The 27,687-nt window shown below is 40.1% G+C and overlaps 1 protein-coding gene and 1 pseudogene across 1 annotated transcript; both read left to right on the plus strand.

The window, feature by feature from the left end:
- The first annotated feature begins 18,305 nt into the window (after window positions 1-18,305).
- On the plus strand, window positions 18,306-19,078 carry LOC149183733 (uncharacterized). The gene has a single exon (XM_089415053.1). It carries the CDS (start codon window positions 18,359-18,361, stop codon window positions 19,076-19,078), a length of 720 nt encoding a protein of 239 aa, XP_089271179.1. The 5' UTR covers window positions 18,306-18,358.
- Window positions 19,079-23,268: 4,190 nt separating this feature from the next.
- On the plus strand, window positions 23,269-23,988 carry LOC149183734 (uncharacterized; annotated as a pseudogene).
- Window positions 23,989-27,687: the final 3,699 nt, after the last annotated feature.

The following is a 27,687-nucleotide window of genomic DNA, read 5'->3' on the forward strand; positions in this document are numbered from 1 at the left end:
GACTGTGACACTAGCAACTAGTTCTGGTGATAAGTTGCACCATACTGGCCTCGTGCTTCTAGCACACATTTTACTTGGATACCTGCATTGATCCCTAAAAGGTAAGTTTTCCCAAAGAGGAAAATAAGCTTCATGATCTAGATGCTTCCAAAACAACGAGTTGAAGGTTGTTCAGTATGGATGTGGTCGAATTCTCCCAATATTTCCTTTTGATCTTATCCCTATGAGCTACCTCCTTGAGATGAGGGCCTTGTCCTATCTTTGGAGAGATGATAACTCCCTTTCCCTACCTATATATTTAGCTTCTCCCATTCCCGAATGGTTGGTCTCTGATTATTTGCACCCTTATGCTAAGATAGTGCCTACATGCTACTCATTTGGCTTGGAGAAGGAGTGCTTCAAGAGCTTGATTTTGGACTTAGACATTCACTCAAGGAGAGCTTATTGACATCAAGGCTTGGTTGTATACTTCCTCCTTGATTTCTTTAATATATACAACTATTGGTTCACTTTCCATAACTTTTTTTGTTAATACATCATTTATCTTAATGCTCCTTAATCTGTTAAGTGGATTACCTTCGATTATGCTTGTTGTACTTGTATGCTTTGTTGTGTCTTTGATATATTATGATGGCATTCAAATGCTGTGAGCAGTAAAGCTGAACCTGAGGAGTAAGAAATTTAAAATCTTCAACAAAGGGCCATGCTATAACATCAGAACGAGGTAGGCCATCTTCCTCTTATCTCATTTCGATTGTAATTCAGGAAAGTGTCCTTATAAATTATCACATAGGTTGCTAGTCGCACACATTGGGCTAGAGGGATCGTCTCTGTCTGTAGAGAGGATTTACCTAGACAACACATATCCTATATCAATTTATTCACCCTTTATATTTGTCCATATCTCTAACAATGTGTTGTAGCAACTACAACCACCCTCCAAAATTTTGGCCTGCACCCAATTTCGAAGCCTCCCTTGAGAGTTTCACTTGATGACTGCACACACTCGGGTTCACTTCATGAGCTCGTGTGAGTCTTTGTATTCCCCTTGATTGTTAATTTCACCGAATATTGCATATTGATGTCAAATTCATGCTTGCAGCCATGTTCCTTTTATGCTCAAAGGTTTTGCTTTGTGTGTACTTGTTGTGTTCACTATCAAAACATCTATCGCACTCACACATGGAGTCACATTCACTATTGCGCAAGCGTCGTCACGATTGACCAACTATTGATCACAAGTGTCGCGCTTGTCACTTATATCGTTGGTCAGTCATGTTGAACATGTGTGTCTGGATGGTTTGAGTCATCTCGTCGTCGGGTCATGTAAGTGTATGTCTGTAGGATCACATATGCATCTTTCACTCGTTCACACACTTAGTCACTTTTTGTTGAATTTCTGACAACCAAAATCCCCTCTGATAGTCAGATCATGACCTCGCCATTGAATCAATCAAATGTCACCCAGAATAGTGCATAAGCACCAAGAAACTCAGTTCAAGCTGCGATGCCTGCAAGAATATCAATACACTTTCATGCTGGTCAACCAAAGAGTTTGACCCGACAACCAACCCGGGACTCACTCCCCTCAAAAATTGCGCAGAGGCTACAGACCTTACCCGCTCTGCTGACTGAGAAAATTGCATAGACAAGCCAGACAAACACCCAGTTCCCGTCCCTGTCTCCCTTAGAAAATTGCGCAATTTTTCCATCTAGCCCTCTCGACAGTCGACTGGCTGCTCACCCAGGAAATTGTGCAGTTTTCATGAGCAATCTCTTTACTACCCAATAGTTTTCTCAGCTCAGAAGCTTCACAGAGGTGATTAGCAGGCTAGCCTTAGCCTAAGCACAGTTTTTCCCAGTAGCATACTGCCAGTTCCCTCTAGGAATTGGGAAGTTTTTGTTGTCATTGACCTAGCAGGCAACTGCTAGTTCCCTCCATGAATTGTGCAATTTTGGCTGCCAAGCTCTCGTCCATTTCCTCCAATAAACTACACAATTTCTATCTACCAAGCCTCCCTACATCCCAGCCTATTCATCCAAAAAATTGTGCAATTTTTGCTGCTAAGCCCCACTGCCCACTCATTCCAGAAACTGCGCAAATTTTTCTTGCCCGGCCTTCTTGTAGCCCGGACTGTCCACTCAAAAACTACGTAGTCTTGTCCTCCAGCTGGGCTAGACCTCGCAGACAGTCACTGTCAATCCAGATTTCCCATCTCAATCACCCAGTGACTCTTGCATAGTTTTCATCAATAGTACTCGAAGCCTCCATCCCGCCTCGCAACCTTGTTGCCTCTCTCGGTCACCTGCATCCGAAATGATATTGTATCATGGTATACTAGGAGGTTTTTGGATTTGATGTCATCTCATCATGAGTGACTGCAGGAATAGGTACACAAAAAAACATGGCATGACAAAAAATGGGATGAATGAACGGAGCACATGCAGAAGGACATGTTCACCAACGAACGAATAGACGATGCATGTAAAGATATTTTCTCGCGAACAAACGATCATGCAAATACGTGTTTGCAGACGGACAGAAGAGAAAAAATGCAAGATGTGCTCATGGACATATGAACAGATGAACATGCTCCTTTCACGAATCGACGAACCTGTCAAGCCTTCCAACATACAAGCAAGGAGCAACGTGCAGAAGCAACATCAAGCAAACCAATGACCATCGATGACTCCATGCACTTAGCCATGCGGAGGTGAAGCTTTGACACACCATGAGGACATCCGTCACTAACAACACTATAGCTCGACATGCACAGTAGCAGCAGCACAAACGTACTAGCACTGTCATGTTGAGTCATGTCATGAGTCATGTCATCCACATCTCTATTGTGGGCCATATTTACTATCAATGTAATGTAACGCGGAAGTCCAAGAGACCCACTTATTGTACAAAGAGTCATGTAAATTCAAAGAGTCTTGGAATTCAAACAGTCATGAGGGTAGCTAAACAACCATAAGGGTCAGTTTCACCCTTGACTATAAATACCCCCTCATTTGTACATGCAAAAGACTTTTTCACCTCAGCTCCTCCCACATAGCCAAGAGAGTCTGTAATATTTTCTTTGAGGAGTAAGTAGTGTCTCCAATTCCCTGCTCACAGGGTCAGTGATGTATGGTGTAACGATGTGTCTTGGAACTTTTTCTTAATTCAGAAGCCTGCGAACAGGCCATCACGTTTTCACACATATATTTTAACTATTCTAAGAAAAAATCTGAAGAACTTGTGATGCATGTTTCTTTAACCTATGTTTCACACTTGAACTATTTCACTTGTTGTAAAATATTATATATTAATGAAAATGTGTTGTATATGCTGTTAATGTTGTCTCGTCCATGGTGGCTACCTTCCTGGACATCAGACAAACCTTTCACTAAAACTTGTTGTAACAATCGTTGCACTCGTGCGGACTCATCCATTGAGTGTTGTATGTGTTATCTTCCATTATGTTTTGTGATTGACGCATCTATGTGGACATTTCCTCTGGAAGATGTGCACATCATGTTCTATTGTGTGTTCCTAGCAGAGTTAGGACTTACTCCCAACTACCTTGGGAATCACTCTCACCCTTTCCATCTACATTGAAAGAACCATTGACATGAGTAACACTTACAATCACTAGGAACGTGAACCTCACTTCTTGAAGACAAAGAAGACCACTCTCCTATGCTGACAAGCAAGAGTTGAGGCAAATCTTTAAGATATTGGAAATCGGGCCATCATTCTAGATGGGACTCCCACACCAAATGGTGTGAGGTATAGTTGGGACTTCATACCGAGGTGATCCCCTGAATGTTGGTGGGTCCAACACCTTCAACATTCCTAGCACTAGAAGGAGTGTCACTAGTTGTATATGGCTGAACGTCCTCTCACACTCATTCATCAACCATATGGTCAAGGCAGTAACTTGCACTACCTCTCACCTATGCATGACTATGCAGTTGGTTACTCCTCACCTCCTAGGACTGAGCACGCAATTAAGTATCATCACCTTCGCTCCTTCAATCCCATGACTCTCCAGTTTGTGAAAGTAGTCAGACTGATCCCATGTATACATCACCTTCCATATGCATCAAGGAAGCCAAAATTCATGCCTATAGGAGTTATTATATCATTAGTGGAAGAAGTAGTCCTTGCCACACTCGAAGGTCTAGTAGAAGCTATTAAAGATGGACAGGAACCTTCGGTCTTCTAGTAATGCAAAAAAGACACTCTTGTGATCTTGGGATTAGACTCTAGTGCAAGAGGTGGAGGGGAAGGCAGTAGAGGAGGCAGAGGTGGAGACGAACCAATGGACTCAGAGCCAGAACCGTTATATTTTGAAAGAGAGGAAGATAATGATGAAGAAGAAGAGATGGCTAAGCCAAATATGGAATGGATGACTCAGGGACCATTGGCTCTCCTGGCTGTCCTGCACAAGATGATGAAGAGTGTGGAGAGAATGAACATCAAGTTTAACCCTGGTAGCATGGTGAAGGAAGAAGATCAATTGGACAACTTCTACTTGTAGTTGTAGACCCTTGAGGTATGGTATGATGACGTGGCATGTAGATTGTTCCCATGTACCTTGGACGGTCGTGTAGCCACATGGTATCACAGCCTTCCACCGAACTCTATAGAGAACTGGGGTGCATTCAAATGCATGTTCCTTGAAAAGTTTGATGATGACAAGACCCCAGCCATGCTACTCAAATAATTGGGAAGCCTGAAGGTGGAGGGAAAATAAAAAGTAAAAGATTTCAATTAGAGGTTTACACGCATATTGAAAACTTTTGCAGTGAACACTAAACCTCATGACTCCATCATTGTTGATTACTACACGTCTGCACTGCCGACCAACATTGTGCAGTTCATCAAATGAGTTGCGAAACCAACACCCTTGGAAAGATGTGAAGAGGCTATTTCTGTTGAAAAATACCTGTGCGCAATTGGAGTCATTAAAGATGACGAACCAACAAAGGACTCCAAATATGCGAGCAAGAAGTCCCAAGTGATGGTGAGCAAGGGTAGAGATAAGGAAGCAACTGATATTGAAACCCTCACTCGTCTCGTTAAGAACTTGACTACAGAGCTGTTCGAGCTCAAACAATAGAAAACAGACACATCTGCAAGCAGCCATCCACCCAGGCAGAGGCAAGAAAGAAGCTCATCACACAGCAATCAGTTCACTCCAAAAATTAGGCAGAAATTTATGTTCTAGGTAGAGCAGTGCACAGATCTGAAGTTATGTTCATTGCACGAAGAACATCACCCTGAGAACTCTTGTTCGGACTGGAAGCAAGTTGCAACTTCTCTATGCAGTCATACACTCAATGAGAGAAATAGTATGTAGGAGCAAGCGAAAGAGATTGATGATGATGAAGAGGTTGCGCCTGATGAACCATCAAGTTCTGGGCATGTGATGAACGTGTATCATTGCTTACAAGCACTGTTGAAGACAAACACCGAGAAGTAGCCCCAAAGGAAAAATAACCAATATAATCTCACGAGCAAAGGGGCTCCCCTTACACTTGGGGATGCACAAGAAAAGATGAGACTACTAATGAGGAAGGTTGATCCACTAGCTTCCCCAAAGCGGAAAACAAAAAACACGTCCAGGAGGACAGAGAAGATAAGAGTACATCCATGAGTATCAAGCTGCAAAACACTCCGTCAGACAACACGAACATTTGTTCTACCCCAGACACCTCGGTGAGTTTACCACCTCTATATTACAACATTGTTGATGACATGAAGAAAAATTGGGCGAACATCAGTTTGTCTAAGTTAGCTAAGATCTAGAGTCAGTGAGACATTTGTTGTGCGCATTGGGACATATAGCAATGGACAACGCAACCTCTACCAGCAAGGGAGAAAGAATACCTCTCATATTACTTTCTACTATTCTCAACACGCTCCAGATGGAAGAAGAAAACTCAAGTTTCCCTCCATTCTTTCTATCCTTTGAAATTTTTAACTACAATGTTCACAACTGCTTGGTTGATTCTGGTGCGACCACCAATGTCATGACACTCTCCATCACAAAGAAGATCAATGCACAATGGAGCGAGACATCTTCACGAATCATCCAACTTGATCAAACATCGGTACCAACCATTGGTGAACTAAAAGACATGATCATCCAACTATTACATGATAGTCAAGTCCAACAATGCATCAACATAGTTTTTGTGGACATACCAGAAGCATATGGTCTACTACTCAACAAAGACTGGTCTAACAAGTTGGACGAATATTTTTCTACATACTAGTCCCACATGTGGCTTCCATACAAGGGCAAATGCAACCAAATTCAGGTATTGTCTGAGAGATATATGAAGCATAATGTTACCCCCCTTAATGGTGATAATGAACCATTGGCCTCTTAGAAGCAACATTAGGGTGTTACCTTGCACGGTCAGCTCCAACCCCACCAGACACGTAGTTGGGACTCCTTCCTTGCCCAACTGATGGCAATGAAACATGTACAATGCATTGTACCAATAGTAGTAGTAGCAGTAGAAACAATAGCAGCAACAATACTAACATGCCAAACGGTCCATGTACGAACAAGTTGTGGGCCATGGATTTTGACGAATCAGAGACATATGATGGCTCAGGACCGGGTATATCTCAGTCACCCAAAATAATAGAAAATGCATGATTTCAAGCTGCTTGAAGTTCAAGTTCAAAAAAAACATTGGTGAGTATGAAGCACTTGTGTTGATCTTACAAAGGACCATCAACCTCAACGTGGTCGACTCAAAGTGATACTACCCCCCACGGATAGTGTTGATGCTTTCAAGGACATAACAACTGATGAAGGTAAGCACAAGTAGCCCCTGAAAACTGTAGCTGAGGGCAAGAAAGGAAACCCAACCCCTAAGGGTGTGGTTTCCCTCAAAAAGATCTATGATTTGCAGAACTTCTGTTAAGGGCCAAGAAGTAGCAGAACCCAAAGGTCCACCACTATGAACGAAAAAATCAACCTAGGAACCATTCATGATCTGAAGATAGTCAATCTTAGTATAAACTACACACTACAACAATACCAAGTTTTTGACCACTTGATCAAACAGTATCGGGATGTGTCCACATGGGAAGATGATGACCTAAGTACACACTACACACGAGAAATCCAACACGGGAATTCAAGTAAAGGAGGAGCCAAGCAATTGCAGCAAAGGCTAAGTAAAACACATATGTCATTTGAACTCCTTATACAGAAAAAATTTACCAAGATTTTGGATGATTGGATTACTTACAAAGTCCGTCATCATATTTGGGTTTCTAATTTAAGTTCCACATGTAAGAAATCCAAGGAAATCCTCTTATGCATTGATTTCAGGAACTTTAACCACTCCTAGAATAAAAATAACTACCCCGTGCCATCATCTCAACCTATTTTGCATGCATTATCTAAAATAGTGGTGTCGTCTTCACTTAAAGGTCTTTTAGAATACCACTAAGTTCCGGTAGTGAAACTTGGTAAACATATACTGGTCAATGAGAAACTTGACACACACACACGATGTATGCAATCACTTGACAAGAGGGTTGACAACCTTCCTGTCGATGACCAACATCTCAAGTGTTACTTCTAGTAGGTCAGGACGTGCCCTGTGTCATGTACATAGTCTGCTTGCTACTTTTTGTTTTCATCTTGTTTACTTTGCTTACTATCTTTGTTTTCACTTTGTTTCTTCTACTTGCTATTTTTTTTTTATGTTCATTTTGTTTTCTTGATATATTACTATTTTTGTTTCTGAATATAAGTGCTTCCAACTACTACATTCTGGCTTTTGAATAGAGTATGTGGCTGAAATATGAAGAGACTTGTACCACTCCAGCACTTGGCCAATCTTGTGTCCATATTCTTTGTGCTTGGTTATAACCTTCGGCCGATGAAGTCTTGACAGAAAATATGAACCATCTGCAAGGGAATTTTTGGTCCAACCATGGACTTGTGTTCACAATGGGAAGCCCCATGCCTATACTTAGCCTTCTCCTCTGTGTGTTCAAGCTCATCCAACTAGTAGAAACGAAGAAGGGAAAAATCAAAACGATAAAACCTATGTCAGAGGTCTTACATGCTTCTCTGAAGGAACAACCTCTTCTGCTCTCAATAATTCGGGATCCCTCTTCTGCCCCAAAAATAAATAAGTGCCTATGCATAGTACTCTTGAAAAAATACAAAGGTGAAAGAAGGGAAAGGCTTCCTGCGCAGAGAGGTGAAGCATGCAACTCCACCAAGGCACTGACTAGGCTCGCTGGTAGTGGAGCAATGCATGTGTTCCTGTGTGACTCCACCAGGCTACTTACCAGGCTTGCTGGTAGTGGAGCAATGTGCGTGTTCCTATGTGACTCCACCGGGGTACTGTCTAGGCCTACTGGCAGCAGAGCAACACCAAAGATGAAAACTTATACTCTGAAAATCTTCAACTCGTGAGCTAAACTACCCTTCATGAATTCGAAACATTATGATCAAGCTCAAATTTTGATTTTGTTTGTCTGAGTTCGCAAAAGGTGAACCATATATGTCCATGGGGTAAATTGGGAAGCCGAAGTAACCCACACAATGATTTAATACTCTCTGAAATAACAAGGCCCTGTCCTGTAAATGAACCAAAACAGAGAAGCTAGAATTCTACTAGTGTGTCACCAAGTGTTGTAGCGGCTACAACCACCCTCCAAAATTTTGGCCTGCACCCAATTTCGGAGCCTCCCTTGAGAGTTTCACTTGATGACTGCACATACTCAGTTTCACTACCTGAGCTCATGTGAGTCTTCGCATCCCCCTTGCTTGTTCATTTCACCAAGTCTAGGATGTTGATGTCAAATTCATGCTTGTGGCCATGTTCTAGTTATGCTCAAAGTCTTTGCTTCGTGTGTACTTGTTATGTTCGCTATGGGAACATCTATCACACTCACACATGGAGTCACATTCACTATCGCACAAGTGTCGTGCTTGTCACTTGTACCATCGACCAGTCATGTTGAACATGTGTCTGGATGGTTTGAGTCATCTCATCATCGGGTCATGTAAGTGTGTGTTTGCAGGATCACATATGAATCTTTCACTCATTCACACACTTAGTAATTTTTTGCTGAATTTCTGACGATCAGACTCTCCTTTGACAATCAGACCATTACCCCATCATCGACTCAATCAACTATCACCCAGAACAACGTAGAAGCACCAAGAAATTCATTTCAAGCTGCGCTTCCCACAAGAAAATCAATCCATATTCATGCTGGTCAACTGGAGAGTTTGACCTGACAACCACCCCGGGACTCACTCCCATAAAAAATTATGTAGAGGCTATAGACCTTTCCCGCTCCACTGACTAAGAAAATTGCACAGACAGCCCAGACATACACCTAGTGCCCATCCTTGTCTCCCTTAGAAAATTGCGCAAAGTTTCTAGCTAGCCCTCCCGACAGTCGACCAGCTGCTCACCCATAAAATTGTGTAGTTTTCATGAGAAAGCTCTCTGCTGCGCAGTAGTCCACTCAGCTTAGAAACTACGCAGAGGTGATCAGCTAGCCAGCCAAAACATCAACATAGTTTTTCCTTGTAGCAGAATGCCAGTTCACTCCAAGAATTTCATAGTTTTTGCTGCGAGTGACCCAGTAGCCAACTACTAGTTCCTTCAAGGAATTGTGCAGTTTTGGCTGCCAAGCTCCTGGCTAGTTCCTCCAAAAAATTGCACCATTTTTGTCTACCAGGCCTCTTTACAACTCAACCTGTTCCTCCAAAAAATTACGTAATTTTTTCTACCAATCCACACTTCCCACTCATTTTGGAAACTATGCAGATTTTGCCTGCCTGGCCTTCCTGCAGCCCAGACTATTCCCCTCAAAAACTGCGCAATTTTGTCCTCCAGCTGGGCCAGACCTTGTAGACAGTAACTTCCAGTCTATATTTCCGATCTCCATCACCCAATGACTCTTGCGCAGTTTTCATCAGCAGTGCCCGGAGCCTCCATCCCACCTCGCAACCTTGTTGCCTCTCCCGATCACCTGCATCCGAAATGATCATGTATCATGGTAGACTAGGAGGTTTTTGGATTTGATGTCATCTCATCATGAGTGACTATAGGAACAGGTACACAAACAAACATGGTGTGATGATGAATGGGATGAATGAAGGGAGCACATGCAGAAGGACAGGTTCACCAATGAACAAACAAATGACACATGTAAAGATATGTTCTTGCGAACATTCGATCATGCAAAGATGTGTTTGCAGATGGACGAATGAGGAAACATGCAAGATGTGCTCATGGATAGATAAACAGAAAAACATGCACCTTTCGTGAATGGATAGACCAGTCAATCCTTCCAACATACAAGCAAGGAGAAACATACAAAAGCAACATCAAGCGAACTAATAACCATCGAAGGCACTGTGCACTTTCACATGCAGTGGTGAAGCTTTGACACACCATGAGGACATCCATCACCAAAAGCACTATAGCTTGACATGCACACCAGCAACAACATGAACATACCAGCACTGTCATGTCGACTCATGTCATGAGTCATGTCATCCACATCTCTACTGTGGGCCATATTGTCTATCAATGTAATGTAACACGAAAGTCCAAGAGACCCACTTGTTGTAAAAAGTCATGTAAATTCAAAGAGTCCTGGAAGTCAAACAGTCATGAGGGTAGTTGAACGACCACAAGGGTCAGTTTCACCCTTGGCTATAAATACCCCCCTCATTTATACATGCAAAGGACTTTTTCACCTCAGCTCCTCCCACATAGCCAAGAGAGTTTGCAATATTTTCTTTGAGGAGTAGGTAGTTGCTCTAATGCCCCGCTCACAGGGTTAGTGATGTATGGTGTAACAATGTGTCTTGGAACTTTCGCTTAATTCAGAAGCCTGCTAATAGGCCAAGATGTTTTCACACATGTATTGTAACTGTTGTAATACTAATCTTAAAGAATTGTGATGCATGTTTCTTTAACCTGTGTGATCCAAATGGATCCAAGAACACTCTCTAAGTCTTGGAAACTCTTAAAATCATGCCAAAGATCAAAATCATCACATGCCAAGAGCCCTTAGCATGGCGGAAAAACACTATTGGGAGGCAAAATCTAGACCCAACATGACCCAACGGTTTTATTAATATTATTCCATAAAATTTGAGATTTGCATCAAAGCCATTTTTAATGTATTTTCGTGATTTTCATTTATTAAACGAAATGCGAAGGATGAAGGCCGATGCGATAAGCCAGACCCGAAAGGGTTCCTTAATGCTATTATATATTGTTTCAAGTTTGGAGAAAATCCATTTCTAAAGTATTTTCACAGTTTTAATGCATTTTTAAAAATACAAAGGGGCGGGCCATTGTGACATGCGATGGAAACTTACAAGCGGACCTGATAAGGGAATATGCCATATTTAAGGACTTTTTGAAGTCCAAATTGAACTTTGTTTTGGCAGAATTTCATAGTCGTGAATGCATTTTCCAGTGTAAAATTAAAAATGACCGCGTTTGGGATTCTAAAGGATTTCAAGGGCCCGAGGCACTCTTACACTACAGAATAGGTGGCCACCTCCTCTTTAGGCGTTATGCAATGATTTTGTAATGCAAGAAGAGGGATTCGAAACGGACGAAGGCCCGAGAGACAGAAAGCCGAGAAGCCGAAACGCGGCCCAGATTGGCTTTAAAACCACAGACAGAGAGCAAGTAGGGCAGGTAGTATTGAAGGCAGTTCCTAGACAGAGCTAGGACAGAGACAACGAGCGTTGAGGGAGTCTGTGTACTCAGAGAAAGCTTGAGAGGTTCAAGTAAAGCTCTTGTTTTTGCATCCGTTGTGTGTGAGGCTCAAATTGAGCTCACTATTGTGAATACTCTATTTTGAAGACATAATAGAGAGGCCGCCACTGAAGGCTGGACCAGGAGATGTAGCTCAGGAGTATTGGGTGAACTCCTCATTAAATTTTCTGTGTTATATGTTGTCTATTATGTTTTGTTTATTGCTTCATTGTCTGTGTATTTCGCAATCTTATCGATCCATTGCATAAAATAACATAGACAAATCCATGCACATGAGTCTGTAATACCTTATTAATTATCTTAGATCTCATTATCAGATCAAGTGGTATCAAAGCTTTAGGTTTCCTAAGGTTAGATAAGCTTGTGTTGGATTAGTGAATGATAACTAGATCAAAGCTCAAATTAGAAGGAGAACTAGTTGAAGCTAACCCAGAAATTGGTAGAGTCTATCCTAGGAGGAAAATGGCAGAAGAAAATCCCTTGGAATCAAACTCTCAATTCATGACAGTTTCATGACCATGAGAGCCATGGTAGAAGAAGTGTACAGAGAATTTAAGAAAGGTCAAAGTTAATATTCTTCCATTTCCAAACAATACAAAGGAATAGAAGAATCTCCTCTAGATGGCCATTCTGAAGGCAAAGGGAAAGGAAAAGAGGCTCCTCTATCCACACCTCCTAATAGCCCTGAAAATAAAAGGAGAAAACATATTTCATTAAATTAAATGTTAAATTTGATTTACCAATATATGAGGGAGAATTAAATGCAGAGAAGTTAGATAACTGGATTAGACAGATTGATGTGTATTGCAGGGTGCAGAATATTGACTCAGACAGGAGTAAAATTCAGCTGCCTAGCCCACGCCTTGGAGGAACTACCTTGGTATGGTGGGAAGGCAGGACACAAGCTGACTTGAAGAAGCATTGTAAAATTCTTTCTGACTAGAGTGAGTTTGTTTCTGCAAATAAAAAAAATTCTATCCACTAGCTTTTATGCAGCAAGCTATGATGAGTTGGCAAAATCTTCGCCAATTAAAAGGGAAAAGTGTACAAAGCTACACCCAAGAATTTAGAAAAAGAGCTTTGATTCTAGGCATTTCTTTAGACTCACCTGAAACTTTGCTAAAGTATATAGGTGGTCTACACAACTATTTGAGGCACACCATTCTCATGTTTAACCCTACTAGCATAGATGAGGTATCTGTTCAGGCTACCCACCTAGAGGCTGGAGGCAAGAATGTGAACCCAAAGATTGGGCGATCATCAAAACCCACTGCAAGCAAGAACAAGGAAAAGAGGAAGTAGAAATGGAAAGAGAGGAAGGTAAATGTTGTACAGAAGGCCAAACCTTCGTGCACTCACTGTAAGAAGGATGGACATGATGATGAACATTGCTGGTCTTTGCATTCGGAGCTGAAACCCAAGAATTTTGATGGCAAGAAGAAGAAGACTGCTGCTGCTATATAGAAAGATTTGGGGTTAGACTCAGGTGATGAAACAAAAGTCGCAACCATAGGTATAAAAGGTTATATGCTTTAAAGAATGCAGAGATCAAGAATCAAGTACAAGAGTTGCTCGAGAAAGGGTTCATAATACCAAGCACATCGCCATGCAGATCTCCAATCGTGTTGGTGAGAAAGAAAGATGGTTCGTGGAGGATGTGCATTGACTGTAGAGCACTGAATAAAATAACGATTAAGAATCGTTATCCCCTTCCTCGCATTGATGATCTATTGGACCAGCTGAAGGAAGCTATTTACTTTTCCAAGTTATACTTCCATAGTGGTTACCATTAGGTCAGAGTAGCAGAGCAAGATGCATCGAAGACTGCTTTCAAAACAAAGCAAGGGTTGTATGAATGGCTAGTTATGCCTTTTGGCTTAACTAATTCTCCTACAACTTTCATGAGAGTTATGAATGATTTACTCAGGCCTTTTATTGATGATTTTTTAATTGTATATCTAGATGACATTCTTGTATTCAGTAAAAAATGGGAAGAACATTTAAAGCATGTAAAGCAGACTCTAGATGTTTTGAGAAAAGAAAATCTCTATGTTAAATTATCAAAATGTGAATTTGGTAAAACATCTTTGAATTATTTGGGTCATATTGTAGGGGGTGGTGAATTGAAGATAGATCCCTCTAAGGTTGCAGTCATTGTAAACTAGACTAAACCCAAGTCTGCTACAGAAGTTAGAAGCTTCCTAAGAGCAACACAATATTGGAGAAAGTTTATTGCTAAATTTTCCTTAATTGCAGCTCCCTTACATGCTTTAACAAGATTGAACGAGGTGTTTCAGTGGGGAGGCAAACAGTAGAAAGGCTTCGACACCTTGAAAGAAAAAATTAGTGCAACACCAATACTGGCATTGCCAAATCTTCAACAGCCCTTTGAGATTGAAACAGATGCCAGTGACTATTCCATGGGAGCAGTGTTGATGCAACATGGTAAACCCATATGCTACCATTCTGAGACTTTTAATTCTGCAATAGTTAACTATCCTACATATGATAAAGAAATGTATGCATTAGTCCAGAGTGTGAAGAACTAGTGTTGGGTTGTGTTATATTCTTTCCACGACTAGCCCACATAGTTAATCGGGGGTTAGAGGGGGGAAGGTCACAGGGGGTTTGAGGTGTACTCGTAACCCCACTTTATGCGGTCCGGGGTAGCGGCCCAAAAAATTTTGGTTTTGGACCCTATGTTAGGTTGGGTGAACCCACCTATGGTTTTGTGCATGATTTTCGCACATGTTTTTGGACGTGATGGTTTTCGGTCCATGGTATTGGACACGATGGTTTTCGATCCTTGGTGTTGGATGCTTCGACGTGTATAAATATGTATTATAAAATTGAAAGGATCATAATGAAAAATCAAGCTGGTAGTCCCGGTTTTGGGATCTAGGGGAAAATCTCTGTGTATATGTGTTTTATGTGTTATGCTCTCGCATTGTATATTTTCTATGTTTTACAATTCGTATGCAGGTAATTTCTATACGGGGTTAAAACCTACATTTGGTATCGAAGCTATTTTTGGCTTCAAGGGGACACCTTTGTTGCTGAGGGGTTTCGCTCGGGCCTGTGGTAGACCTTGTTCAGTGGGAGATCTGCGAGATTGATTCTGGTGGTGAAAGAAGATGGCAAGTAGTGGAAAGATAGAGATCGAGAAATTTAATGGTCAGAGTTTTGAGTTATGGAAACTCAAAATGGAGGATTTGTTGGTGGATAAAGATTAGTGGATCACAGTAGATCCAGGTACTAAACCAATGGGAGTGTCCGATGAAGAATGGAAGAAGTTGGATCGAAAGGCAAAGAGCAAAATATGATTATGTGTCTTAGATTCAGTATTGCTGAATGTATTAGGAGAAGATACAATGAAGGCTTTGTGGGACAAGTTAGGGACTTTGTACCAATCTAAGTCTCTGGTGAATAAACTGTTCTTGCGGAAAAATCTGTATAACCTGATGATGAAAGATGGAGACTCAATGACAGAGCATCTGAACGTGTTTAATACTATGGTAAGTCAGTTAGCATCTATTGATATTAAAATTTCAGATGAAGATAAGTGCATCAGTTTGTTGTTTTCTCTACCAGATTCGTGGGAAGTCTGGTTATTGCAATAGGTAGCAATGTAGCTGCCTTGCAATTTGATAAAATAGTCTCATTCTTGATGATGGAGGAGATGAGACAAAAAAAATATGGAGAGCTAGAATGGTGATGCCTTGTCTGTACGATGACAGTCCCAGAACAGAAACAAAAATAAGTCATCGAGTGGGAGATCTAAATCTAGAGGGAGATCTAAATCTCCAGGAAAACCTGTAAAGGTGGTGTGCTGGAAATGCAGAAAGGAAGGACATTAAAAAAGGGACTGTAAATCTAAAGCTCCTAACAAAGGAAAGGGATCTGATGATGCTTCTTCTGCAGAGGCGAAAACCACCTCAGCAAAAGAAGGGGATGTGTACTTGGCTTCTTTAGGTACACATGTAGATCATGAGGCATGGTTGATTGACTGAGGTGCACCCTTTCACTTCACTCCTCAGAGAGAGTGGTTCTGCAAATATGATTAATACAATGGTGGTGATGTCTTCTTAGGGGATGATAGGAAGGCTAGAATCATTGGTAGAGGAAAAGTAAAGTTGAAGTTGCAAGGTGGAAGGGCTAGAACACTTCCGAGTGTTCTGCATATTCCTGCATTAGCCAAAAATCTGATTTCTGTAAGCAAGCTGGATGATGCAGGTGTAAAAACAGTGTTCGAGAAGGATACCTGCAAGATGGTTTGAGGAGCACTGGTATTGATGCGGGGAGTTCGAATTGTAACTCTGTACAAGCTACAAGGTAGCACTGTTATTGATGGGTGCAACATTTCTGTGGTTCCTGAAAGTGGAGCAGAAAATCTAGTGGTTTCTGAAGAGAAGACCATGTTGTGGCATAAAAGGCTTAGACATATTGGAGAGAAGGGCCTTCGAGTACTTCATGGTAAAGGTATGGTAGAAGGTATGAATAATAGCTCTCTGGATTTTGATTTCTGTGAAAATTGTGTATATGGGAAGCAGAATTGGGTGAGTTTCCCCTTTGGTATTAAGAGGGCGAAACAGATATTAGAACCTGTGCACAATGATGTGTTTGGACTTGTGAAGGTTCCATCACTGGGCAAGTCTATGTACTATATATCATTTATAGATGACTTCTCAAGGAATACATGGATATATTTCCTTAAGAAGAAATTTGAAGCCTTTGACAAGTTTAAAGAATTTAAGGCTCTCGTGGAAAATCAGACAGAGAAGAAGATAAAGGTTCTGAGGATAGATAATGGTGGAGAGTCTTGCAGTAAGGAATTTGAAGAATTCTTTAAGAAGTGTGGTATAGCATGACATAAGACTACTCCATATACACCTCAGCAAAATGGAGTTGCAGAAAGAATGAATAATACGTTTGTTATCACTCAAGAAAAAATATTTTAAATCTGAACATCAATTTTTAAATTTGTCAAAGGGTTGATGTCAGTTTTGGGAAAGGCACATGCAGCAGGTGCTTTGGCTCAATTTCTGAGTCATATACCTTTTGATGAATGTCTTCATCACAGTGGTACAGTTGTTGCTTTGGTAATTTTTTTGGCTTCTACTGATCTAGACAATCTAACATCATCAGATGCTTTAGAAGCTCTTGCCATATTGGCTAGAGTGAAACAAGGTGGAGGTCTTGCTATGCCAACATGGGTAGCCCTTGCTGAATTGCCTAACAGTTTGGAACCATTGGTGAAGTGCTTGGCCATTGGACTCCCACCAGTTCAAGAAAAGGCAATTGAGGATTCTTGGAGACTGTGCCGAGACCAGTCTATAGTTCTTGGAGATTTGGTGGTAGAAATGCCAAGATGTATTGTTGCTCTAGCAAACCTAGTCATATATTCTTCTAGCTTTGAAGTGAAATTTGGATTAACTACTCTTCTTATTTGTGCTACCAAGGAACACAAGAAAATAGCATTGGATACTCTTAATGAATCTGGGCTCTTAGCACAACTTATTCACTCTCTTGTGCGCATGATGAAGCATGCTATGAAAATGAAGGATTTGACAGACGATAAATTTGAAGAAGTTCGAGGTCGCACAAACCAGGGAGGGAATTTTCAAGAAAGAGAAACAGTCAGAGAGCAGAATTCTGCATCAGTGTTGGGAGGAACAGTTGCAATGTGGTTGCTATCAATAATTGCTTCCTCTAATAGTGAAAGTAAAGTGTCTGGATCATGGAAGCAGGTGCAATCGAGGTGTTAATTCAATTTGTCTTTAAGTGCACATCAAATAGAAGCGGAGGATGGATGAGATTATGCGTGGGAAAAGGGGCCGGAGGAAATTAGCTATACATGGCGATAAGTTCAACAAATTCACTAGCTTATTAGAGGGATTTATTTGGCATTTGAACAGGGACCACATGTTGATTTTTCTGGGCCAACTTCTAGAAGCGCGGCAGGTGTTGCACTTTTTCAAAATAATCAGCTTATTCTGGCAAATGCTGGTGATTCCCATTGTGTCCTCTCAAGAAAAGCAGGCTCAAGCATCAATCCAATTTTAAATACGAGCACTCCTCTTTTGCTGCCACCCGTTCCTACTCGGGCGATGAATCAAGTAGACTACAGCTTCTCTACGCCAAAAATTAGTGGGTTGTTAGAATTTATGTTTCAAGCAGCTCAAAAAATACACAGATAGTGCTGCGAAATATCTCGTAAGTTGTGGGATTTGAAGGTTTGCTAAAATAAAACTTATTTGTTACAGTTTGGCTCTTCTTTGTTACGGCTGGGATAGAAGCGCCTCTTATATATAAGAGCTGGTGCATTACCTGTATATTCCAAGTGATGCGCGGTATAAAAAAACTAGGGCCTGATGGACCTAGTATGTTGGAAGGCAGAGGTGAGTCCTACATTAAGAGAAAAATTAACCTTACAGAAGCTTTGAAATGGTCAAGGGAGGCTGTCATTCATCTTGGCAGACTCCAATCCCTATGGCACCTTGTTGCAGATTATTCTCTGAGTTTTGGCGATAAGGGAAGCTATGAGAGTGAGCATGACTTAGCTGCTATGGTGCAAGATTTCATGGAAAATGGAAGCTCTGGGCAAGATGGCGGTTGTTACAGCAGCGACAGCAACTCCGGCACAACCAACATTTTAAAGCTTGTAGAAAGTATTAAGGACCTAAAGACTTCGGTGATGCCATTTGAGAAGGATTTGCTCTCTGTGATACAAGCTCTCATTCTGTCCAATAAAATTGATTTTCATTGCTCAAGGGAATGGATTTGCAAGGCTATTTGTATCAAGAAGTTGATTGTGAAGCATTTGAGGTCTATTGGATACAACTCTGCAGTTTGCAAGTCAGAGTGGAAGGGAAATGATAAAGTTCCAGGGGGTGAATATGAGTACATAGATGTTATACTGGAAGGTGATGACAGGGCCACTGAACGCCTGATCATTGACATTGACTTTCAGAGTCATTTTGAAATTTCAAGACCGATTCTATCGTATGATGGACTATTAAGATATCTCCCTGTGGTTTATGTGGGCAACCTTGCTAAACTTGAACAAATATTGGAAATAATGGTAGAAGCTGCAAAGCTTTCATTGAAGCAAAATTCATTGCCACTTCCACCATGGAGAACACTTGGATATTTGTGTGCCAAATGGTTTTCCGCCAATGACAGAGAGCCTTTTGATTACAGAAGTAAACTTCGAAGGCAAAGTGTAAGTCCAGATTGGAGAAATGCAACTCCTTGCCCAAAGCAAAGACTTCAAGAAAGCAGTTAAACTATGTTCAAATGTGTTAAAGTTTGAATCACAAAATATGAATAGGCTCAAGACAGTCAAATTTCGGCATTTAAATTGTGTTTTGTGATTACAGAGTAGTTTTGTAGCGTGCGCTACGAAACTGCTAAAGCTGCATACTTAACGTTCAGTTAATCAAATTTTGAAGGACTTCTCAATCAGCATTAAAAGGTTTTTGTCAACACAAATGTACATGGGAAAGGCTTACAACACACGGGGGATGTGGCACTCTAATGGAATGCTTGAATAATTCAAGAAGATCAACATGGTTAATTACTTCCGAATATCTTTGAGGAAACCAAAAGCATAAAAACAGGGGCAGTTTATTGTTTCTCAGCAGAGGTAAAGGGATACGACATTAAGGACCAGTAAGAAGCTTAGAACATCCATCAAGGCTAAAGCTGAAGGAAACCACTTGTCAGAGAATGAATCCTGATTGTAATAAATGCTATGTTCAGCATGGTGTAGAATTAGAATCCTAATTGTTTTAGGTTTCTAGAGCTGTCAATTAATAGCAAGTTGCTTTTAATAGTTAGTTTAATATGTCAATAGGTGTCATGATAAGGAGAATTCTAGTTCCCCTCATGCTTGAGGAGGAATCTTAGTTAGGTAGAAGAGCTCTATATATAGCAGAAAGAGCAAGGTAATACAGGTTGGAAATTTATGAAAAAAAAAGCTCTGAGATTTGGCTTATGTAAAGACTCTGTTTTTTGGGTAATACAATATTGGCTTGTGCTTCTCAAGAATCATAGAGATTTCAATGTATGAGTTTCTTTTGTTGTCTTTTCATGCTATTTACAGTGTTATGAGTATCTGATTACTTAGAAATCGCTTACAATGTTCTAATTTCCTTCATATACTCATAAACTGCCTTCTATGTGTCTGGTGTGCTCTACATATGTTGAAATCTGAATGCCTTGACTTTTATGCAAAGCCAACCCTACTGTTAATACTAAATCACATATGAATCCATAAGCCCAATGGATACTTGTTAGTTTTGTTTCGACCATTTCATTTTTGTTTATTTCATTTTTGTTGATCATAATAAAAAACCTTTAATCCTTTGAGAGAGCCCTCTCAGGATAAGGAGGCTAAGCATTAGCTAAAAGATTGGTTTGAAACAGTTACTTGAAGTCTTCCTGGTCTGCATCCTTCCAAGGCTTGATTTTGAGATAACATTTTGGTGCGTCTGCCGGGAGTCTGAATATTATTCATTCCCAAAATCAAGAAGCTGAACTTCTAAAGGTAGTAGGAGCTCAGAAATCTTTCGAGGTTGCAAAGCTACCTTGGCGACTCCATTGTTGAAGAATTCGAAATTCATAGATTCATGGTGATTCCACTAGAGCTATGAAAGACCCAGATGCTACCATTCTTATTTCAAGTTATGCATGCATAAATTTTTCAGGAATTCATGGTTTCCCAAATCGTTTTCCCAAGGATGCATATTTTCTAAGGAATGGTCCAAAATTCAATGGAGAAGATTTGAGTTTAAATTTGAAGCATATATCAGATTTCTGTGATTTTACCGAGCTTCTTAGAGTTAAACATGAGGATGTTTGCATTATTTTGTTTTATGATTCATTTCAAGGGAAATGTAAACAGTGGATTGAAAGCTTTCCTGCCAAATCTATTAAGTCATTTGAAGACTTTTGGTTGATGTTTTTGGAGGAATGGATAGATATATCAGAGGTCGTGGCAAACTCTCCTTCAATTCAAGGTTTAAAAAAATGGAATGATGATCATATTAATGGAGAAACAAACGAAATTTTTTCTTTGTCCTTGTCTTCGTATCTAAAATCATTTGAGTGCAAGACAAAAGATAAGATGAAATTTTTGGATGAAGTTGCTAAGGACATTGAGAAAGACATTGAAAGTTTACAGAGTCAAATATAATCACATAGTCTTCATAATCATGATCATCATTTTCAGAAGCTTTCTATGGTAGAACACAAGGAGAGAGTGTTGCTTCCTTTCTCTTTCAAGATTGAGGAAGAGTACACTGTTATTGAAGATCATTTTGCACAGCTAGAAAGTTACAAGAATCATCAGGCTGATCATGTATTCTGGGCTCCTATAGCTAAATACATGGAAGATTTTTACTCTCCAGTGTTTCAAATTTTCTATGAAGATCAGAGGCAATATCAGTGGTAGTGGTCATCACAATATCATAGTGGCTCTGAAATGCGATGCAATAAAAAAACTCAAATATCGGATAACACAAATGATTGGCTACATTGGAAATTTCACATTGATTGAGTTGAAAGAAGTTAGAAATTGATAGGGTAGGTATGTAGGAAAATATAAATAAGCTCAAGGTTGACTGAGCATTTTTCAGTAGATGTAGATTTCTTTCTCCTACGGTGATCATCAAGCTTAAGCCCGAGGTTAAGGCCCAAGAAGCTTGAAGGGGATGATTGTCAAGCAAATCTATGTTTGCTATAAAGAGGACAAAGCACTGGACCTGCATGTTCTTAGTGTACCATAGGGGCACAATATCCCAAGTGGAGCCACCTGTTATCACTCAAGAAAAAATATTTTAAATTCTAAACATCAATTTTTTAAATTTGTCAAAGGGTTGGTGTCAGTTTTGCGAAAGGGACATGCAACAGGTGCTCTGGCTCGATTTCTGAGTCATATGCCTATTGATGATATGCTTATTGAATGTCTTTATCACTGTGGTATAGTTGTTGCTTTGGTAATTTTTTTGGCTTCTACTGATCTAGACAATGTAATGTCATCAGATGCTTTAGAAGCTCTTGCCGTATTGGCTAGAGTGAAAAAAGGTCGAGGTCCTGCTACGCCAACATGGGCAGCCCTTGTTGAATTGCCTAACAGCTTGGAACCATTGGTGAAGTGCTTGGCCATTGGACTCCCACCAGTTCAAGAAAAGGCAATTGAGGATTCTTGGAGACTGTGCCGGGACCAGTCTATAGTTCTTGGAGCTTTGGTGGTAGAAATGCCAAGATGTATTGTTGCTCTGGCAAACCGAGTCATATATTCTTCTAGCTTAGAAGTGAAAGTTGGAGGAACCGCTCTTCTTATTTGTGCTGCCAAGGAACACAAGAAAATAGCATTGGATACTCTTAATGAATCTAGGCTCTTAGCATAGCTTATTCACTCTCTTGTGCGCATGATGAAGCATGCTATGAAAATGAAAGATTTGACAGATGATAAATTTGAAGAATTTCAAGGTCACACAAACCAGGGAGGGCATTTTCAAGAAAGAGAAACAATCACAGAGCACGATTCTGCATCAGTGTTGGGAGGAATAGTTGCAATGTCGTTGCTATCAATAATTGCTTCCTTTAATAGTGAAAGTAAAGTGTCCATCATAGAAGCAGGTGCAATCGAGGTGTTAGTTCAAAAGCTGGCAAATTTTTCTTCAAGTGCACATCAAATAGAAGCGGAGGATGGATGAGATGATGCATGGGAAAAGGGGCCGGAGGAAATTAGCTATACTTGGGGATAATTTCAACAAATTCACTAGCTTATTAGATGGATTTATTTGGCATTTGAACAGGGACCACATGTTGATTTTTGTGGGCCAACTTCTAGAAGCACGGCAAGTGTTGTACTTTTTCAAAATAATCAGCTTATTGTGGCAAATGTTGGTGATTCCCGTTGTGTCCTCTAAAGAAAAGCAGGCTCAAGCATCAATCCAGTCTTAAATATGAGCACTCCTCTTTTGTTGTCGCACGTTCCTACTCAGGTGATCAATCAAGTAGACTATAGCTTCTCTATGCCAAAAATTAATGGGTTGTTATAATTTATGTTTCAAGCAGCTCAAACAATACACAGACAGTGCTGCGAAATATCTCGTAAGTTGTGGGATTTGAAGGTTTGCTAAAACAAAACTTATTTTTTTTACGGTTGGGCTCTTCTTTGTTATGGTTGGGATAGAAGCGCCTCTTATATATAAGAGCCGGTGCATTACGTGTATATTCCAAGTGATGCCCGGTATATCAAAACTGGGACCTGATGGACCTAGTATGTTGGAAGGTGGAGGCGAGTCCTACATTAAGAGCAAAAGTAACCTTATGGAAGCTTTGAAATGGTAAAGGGAGGCTGTCATTCATCCTGGCGGCCTCCAATCCCCATGGCACCTTGCTGCAGATTGTTCTCTGAGTTCTGGCGATAAGGGAAGCCATGCGAGCGAGCATGACTTAGCTACTATGGTGCAATATTTCATGGAAAATGGAAGCTTTGGGCAAGATGGCGGTTGTTACAGTAGCGACAGCGACTCCAGAAAAACCAACGTTTTAAAGCTTGTAGAAAGTATTAAGGGCCTGAAGACTTCGGTGATGCCATTCGAGAAGGATTTGCTCTCTGTGATACAAGCTCTCATTCTGTCCAATAAAATTGATTTTCATTGCTCAAGGGAAGGGATTTGCAAGGCTATTTGTATCAAGAAGTTGATTGTGAAGCATTTGAGGTATATTGGATACAACTCTGCAGTTTCCAAGTCAGAGTGGAAGGGAACTGATAAAGTTCCAGGGGGTGAATATTAGTACATAGATGTTATACTGGAAGGTGCTGACAGGGCCACTGAATGCCTGATCATTGACATTGACTTTTAGAGTCATTTTCTAATTTCAAGACCCATTCTATCGTATGATGGACTATTAAGATATCTCCTTGTGGTTTATGTGGGCAACCTTGCTAAACTTGAACAAATATTGGAAATAATGGTAGAAGCTGCAAAGCTTTCATTAAAGAAGAATTCAATGCCACTTCCACCATGGAGAACACTTGGATATTTGCATGCCAAATGGTTTTCCCCCAATGAGAGAAATCCTTTTGATTACAGAAGTAAACTTCGAAGGCAAAGTGTAAGTCCAGATTGGAGAAATTCAACTCCTCGCTCAAAGGAAAGACTTCAAGAAAGCAGTTAAACTATGTTCAAAGGTGTTAGAGTCTGAATCACAAAATATGAATAGGCTCAAGAAAGTCGAATTTCGGCATTTAAATTGTGTTTTTTGATTACACAGCAGTTTCATAGCACGCTATGAAATTGCTGGTAAATACACATAATACACAGCAGTTTCGTAGCGCGCTTACGGAACTGCTAAAGCTGCATAATTAACGTTCAGTCAACCAAATTTTGAAGGACTTTTCAATCAGCATTAAAAAGTTTTTGTTAGCACACATGTACATGCGAAAGGCTTACAACACACGAAGGACATGGAACCCCAATGGATTTATTGACTAATTCAAGAAGATCAACATGGTTAATTACTTCTGAATATCTTTGAGGAAACCAAAAGCATAAAAACAGGGGAAAATTCCTGTTTCTCAACAGAGGTAAAGGGATACGACACTAAGGACTAGTAAGAAGCTCAGAACATCCATCAAGGCTAAAGTTGAAGGAAACCACTTGTCAGAGAATGAATCCTGATTGTAATAAATGCTATGTTCAGCATGATGTAGAATTAGAATCCTAATTGTTTTAGGTTTCTAGAGCTTTCAATTAGTAGTAAGTTGCTTTTAATAGTTAGTTTAATATGTCAATAGGTGTCATGATAAGGAGAATTCGAGTTCCCCTCATGCTTGAGGAGGAATCTCAGTTAGGTAGAAGAGCTCTATATATAGGAGAAGGAGCAAGGTAATACAGGTTGGAAATTTATGAAAAAAAAAAGCTCTGAGATTTTGGCTTATGTAAAGACTCTGTTTTTTGGGTAATACAGTATTGGCTTGTGCTTCTCAAGAATCATAGAGATTTCAATGCATGAGTTTCTTTTGTTGTCTTTTCATGTTATCTACAGTGTTATGAGTATCTGATTACTTAGAAATCGCTTACAGTGTTCTAATTTCCTTCTTATACTCAGAAACTGCCTTCTATGTGTGTGGTGTGCTCTACATATGTTGAAATCTGAATGCCTTGACTTTTATTCAAAGCCAACCCTACTGTTATTACTAAATCACATATGACTCCATAAGCCCAATGGATACTTGTTAGTTTTGTTTCCACCATTTCATTTTTGTATGTTTCACAAGAGTTAGCCATCTTGATCATAATCAAAAACCTTTAATCCTTTGAGAGAGCCCTCTCAGGCTAAGGAGGCTAAGCCTTAGCTAAAAGATTGGTTTGAAACAGTTACTTGAAGTCTTCCTGGTCTGTACCCTTCCAGGGCCTGATTTTGATATAACATTTTGGTGCATCTGTCGGGAGTCTGAAGATTATTCATTCTCGAAATCAAGAAGCTGAACTTCTGAAGGTAGCAGGAGCTTAGAAATCTTTCGAGGTTGCAAAACTACCTTGGTGACTCCATTGTTGAAGAATTCAAAATTCATAGATTCATGGTGATTCCACTGGAGCTATGAAGGACCTAGATGCTACCATTCTTATTTCAAGGTATGCATGCATTAATTTTTCAGGAATTCATGGTTTCCCAAATCATTTTCCCAAGGATGCATATTTTCTAAGGAATGGTCCAAAATTCAATGGAGAAGATTTGAGTTTAACTTTGAAGCATATATCAGATTTCTGTGATTTTACCGATCTTCTTAGAGTTAAACATGAGGATGTTTGCATTATGTTGTTTTATGATTCATTTCAAGGGAAATGTAAACAGTGGATTGAAAGCTTTCCTACCAAATCTCTTAAGTCATTTGAAGACTTTTGGTTGATGTTTTTGGAGGAATGGATAGATAGATCAGAGGTGGTGGCAAACTCTGCTTCAATTCAAGGTTTCAAACAATGGAATGATGATCATATTAATGGAGAAACAGATGAAAATTTTTCTTTGTCCTTGTCCTTATATCTAAAATCATTTGAGTGCAAGACAAAATATAAGATGAAATTTTTGGATGAAGTTGCTAAGGACATTGAGAAATACATTGAAGGTTTACAGGGTCAAATACAATCACATAGTCTTCATAATCATGATCATTATTTTCAGAAGCTTTCTATGGCAAAACACAAGGAGAGAGTGTTGCTTCCTTTCTCTTCCACGATTGAGGAAGAGTACACTGTATTGAAGATCAGTTTGCACAACCAGAAAGTTATGAGAATCATCACGCTGATCATGTATTCTGGGATCCTATAGCTAAATACATGGAAGAGTTTTACTCTCCAGTATTTTAGCTTTTCTATGAAGATCAGAGGCAATTTCAGTGGTAGTGGTCATCACAATATCATAGTGGCTCTGAACTCCGATGCAGTCAAAAAACTCAAATATCAGATAAGACAAATGATTGGCTACATTGGAAATTTCACATTGATTGAGCTGAAAGAAGTTTTAAATTGATAGGGTAGGTAGGTAGGAAAATGTAAATAAGCTCAAGGTTGACTGAGCATTTTTCAGTAGATGTAGATTTCTTTCTCCTACAGTGATCATCAAGCTTAAGCCCGAGGTGAAGGCCCAAGAAGCTTGAAGGGGATGCTTGTCAAGAAAATCTATGTTTGTTATAAAGAGGACAAAGCACTGGACCTGCATGTTCTTAGTGTACCACAGGGGCACAATATCCCAAGTGGAGCCACCTGTTATCACTCAAGAAAAAATATTTTAAATTATGAACATCAATTTTTTGAATTTGTCAAAGGGTTAGTGTCAATTTTGGGAAAGGGACATGTAGTAGGTGCTCTGGCTTGATTTCTGAGTCATATGCCTGTTGATGATGTGCTTATTGAATGTCTTCATCATTGTGGTACAGTTGTTGCTTTGGTAATTTTTTTGGCTTCTACTGATCTAGACAATGTAAAGTCATCAGATGCTTTAAAAGCTCTTGCCATATTGGCTAGAGTGAAACAAGGTGGAGTTCCTGCTATGCCAACATGGGCAGCCCTTGTTGAATTTCCTAATAGCTTGGAACCATTGGTGAAGTGCTTGGCCATTGGACTTCCACCAGTTCAAGAAAAGGCAATTGAGGTTTCTTGGAGACTGTGCTGGGACCAGTCTATGGTTCTTGGAGATTTGGTGGTAGAAATGCCAAGATGTATTGTTGCTCTAGCAAACCGAGTCATATATTCTTCTAGCTTAGAAGTGAAAGTTGGAGGAACCGCTCTTCTTATTTGTGCTGCCAAGGAACACAAGAAAATAGCGTTGGATACTCTTAATGAATCTGGGCTCTTAGCACAACTTATTCACTCTCTTGTGCGCATGATGAAGCATGCTATGAAAATGAAGGATTTGACAGACGATAAATTTGAAGAAGTTCGAGGTCGCACAAACCAGGGAGGGCATTTTCAAGAAAGAGAAACAGTCACAGAGCACGATTTTGCATCAGTGTTGGGAGGAACAGTTGCAATGTGGTTGCTATCAATAATTGCTTCCTTTAATAGTGAAAGTAAAGTGGCCATCATGGAAGCAGGTGCAATCGAGGTGTTAATTCAAAAACTGGCAAATTTTTCTTCAAGTGGACATCAAATAGAAGTGGAGGATGGATGAGATGATGCGTGGGAAAAGGGGCCGGAGGAAATTAGCTATCCTTGGGGATAAGTTCAACAAATTCACTGGCTTATTAGAGGGATTTATTTGGCATTTGAATGGGGACCACATGTTGATTTTTCTGGGCCAACTTCTAGAAGCGCGGCAGGTGTTGCACTTTTTCAAAATAATCAGCTTATTGTCGCAAATGCTGGTGATTCCCAT

This window comes from Pinus tabuliformis, chromosome 3_2 (genome assembly GCF_031772625.1).
Source record: "Pinus tabuliformis cultivar Carrire ecotype Pingquan chromosome 3_2, CPIR1, whole genome shotgun sequence".
NCBI lineage: Eukaryota > Viridiplantae > Streptophyta > Pinopsida > Pinales > Pinaceae > Pinus > Pinus tabuliformis.

Coding starts and splice junctions, on each gene's coding strand:
- LOC149183733 (XM_089415053.1), top strand. CDS start 18,359: ATGGTGCAAGATTTCATGGAAAATGGAAGCTCTGGGCAAGATGGCGGT.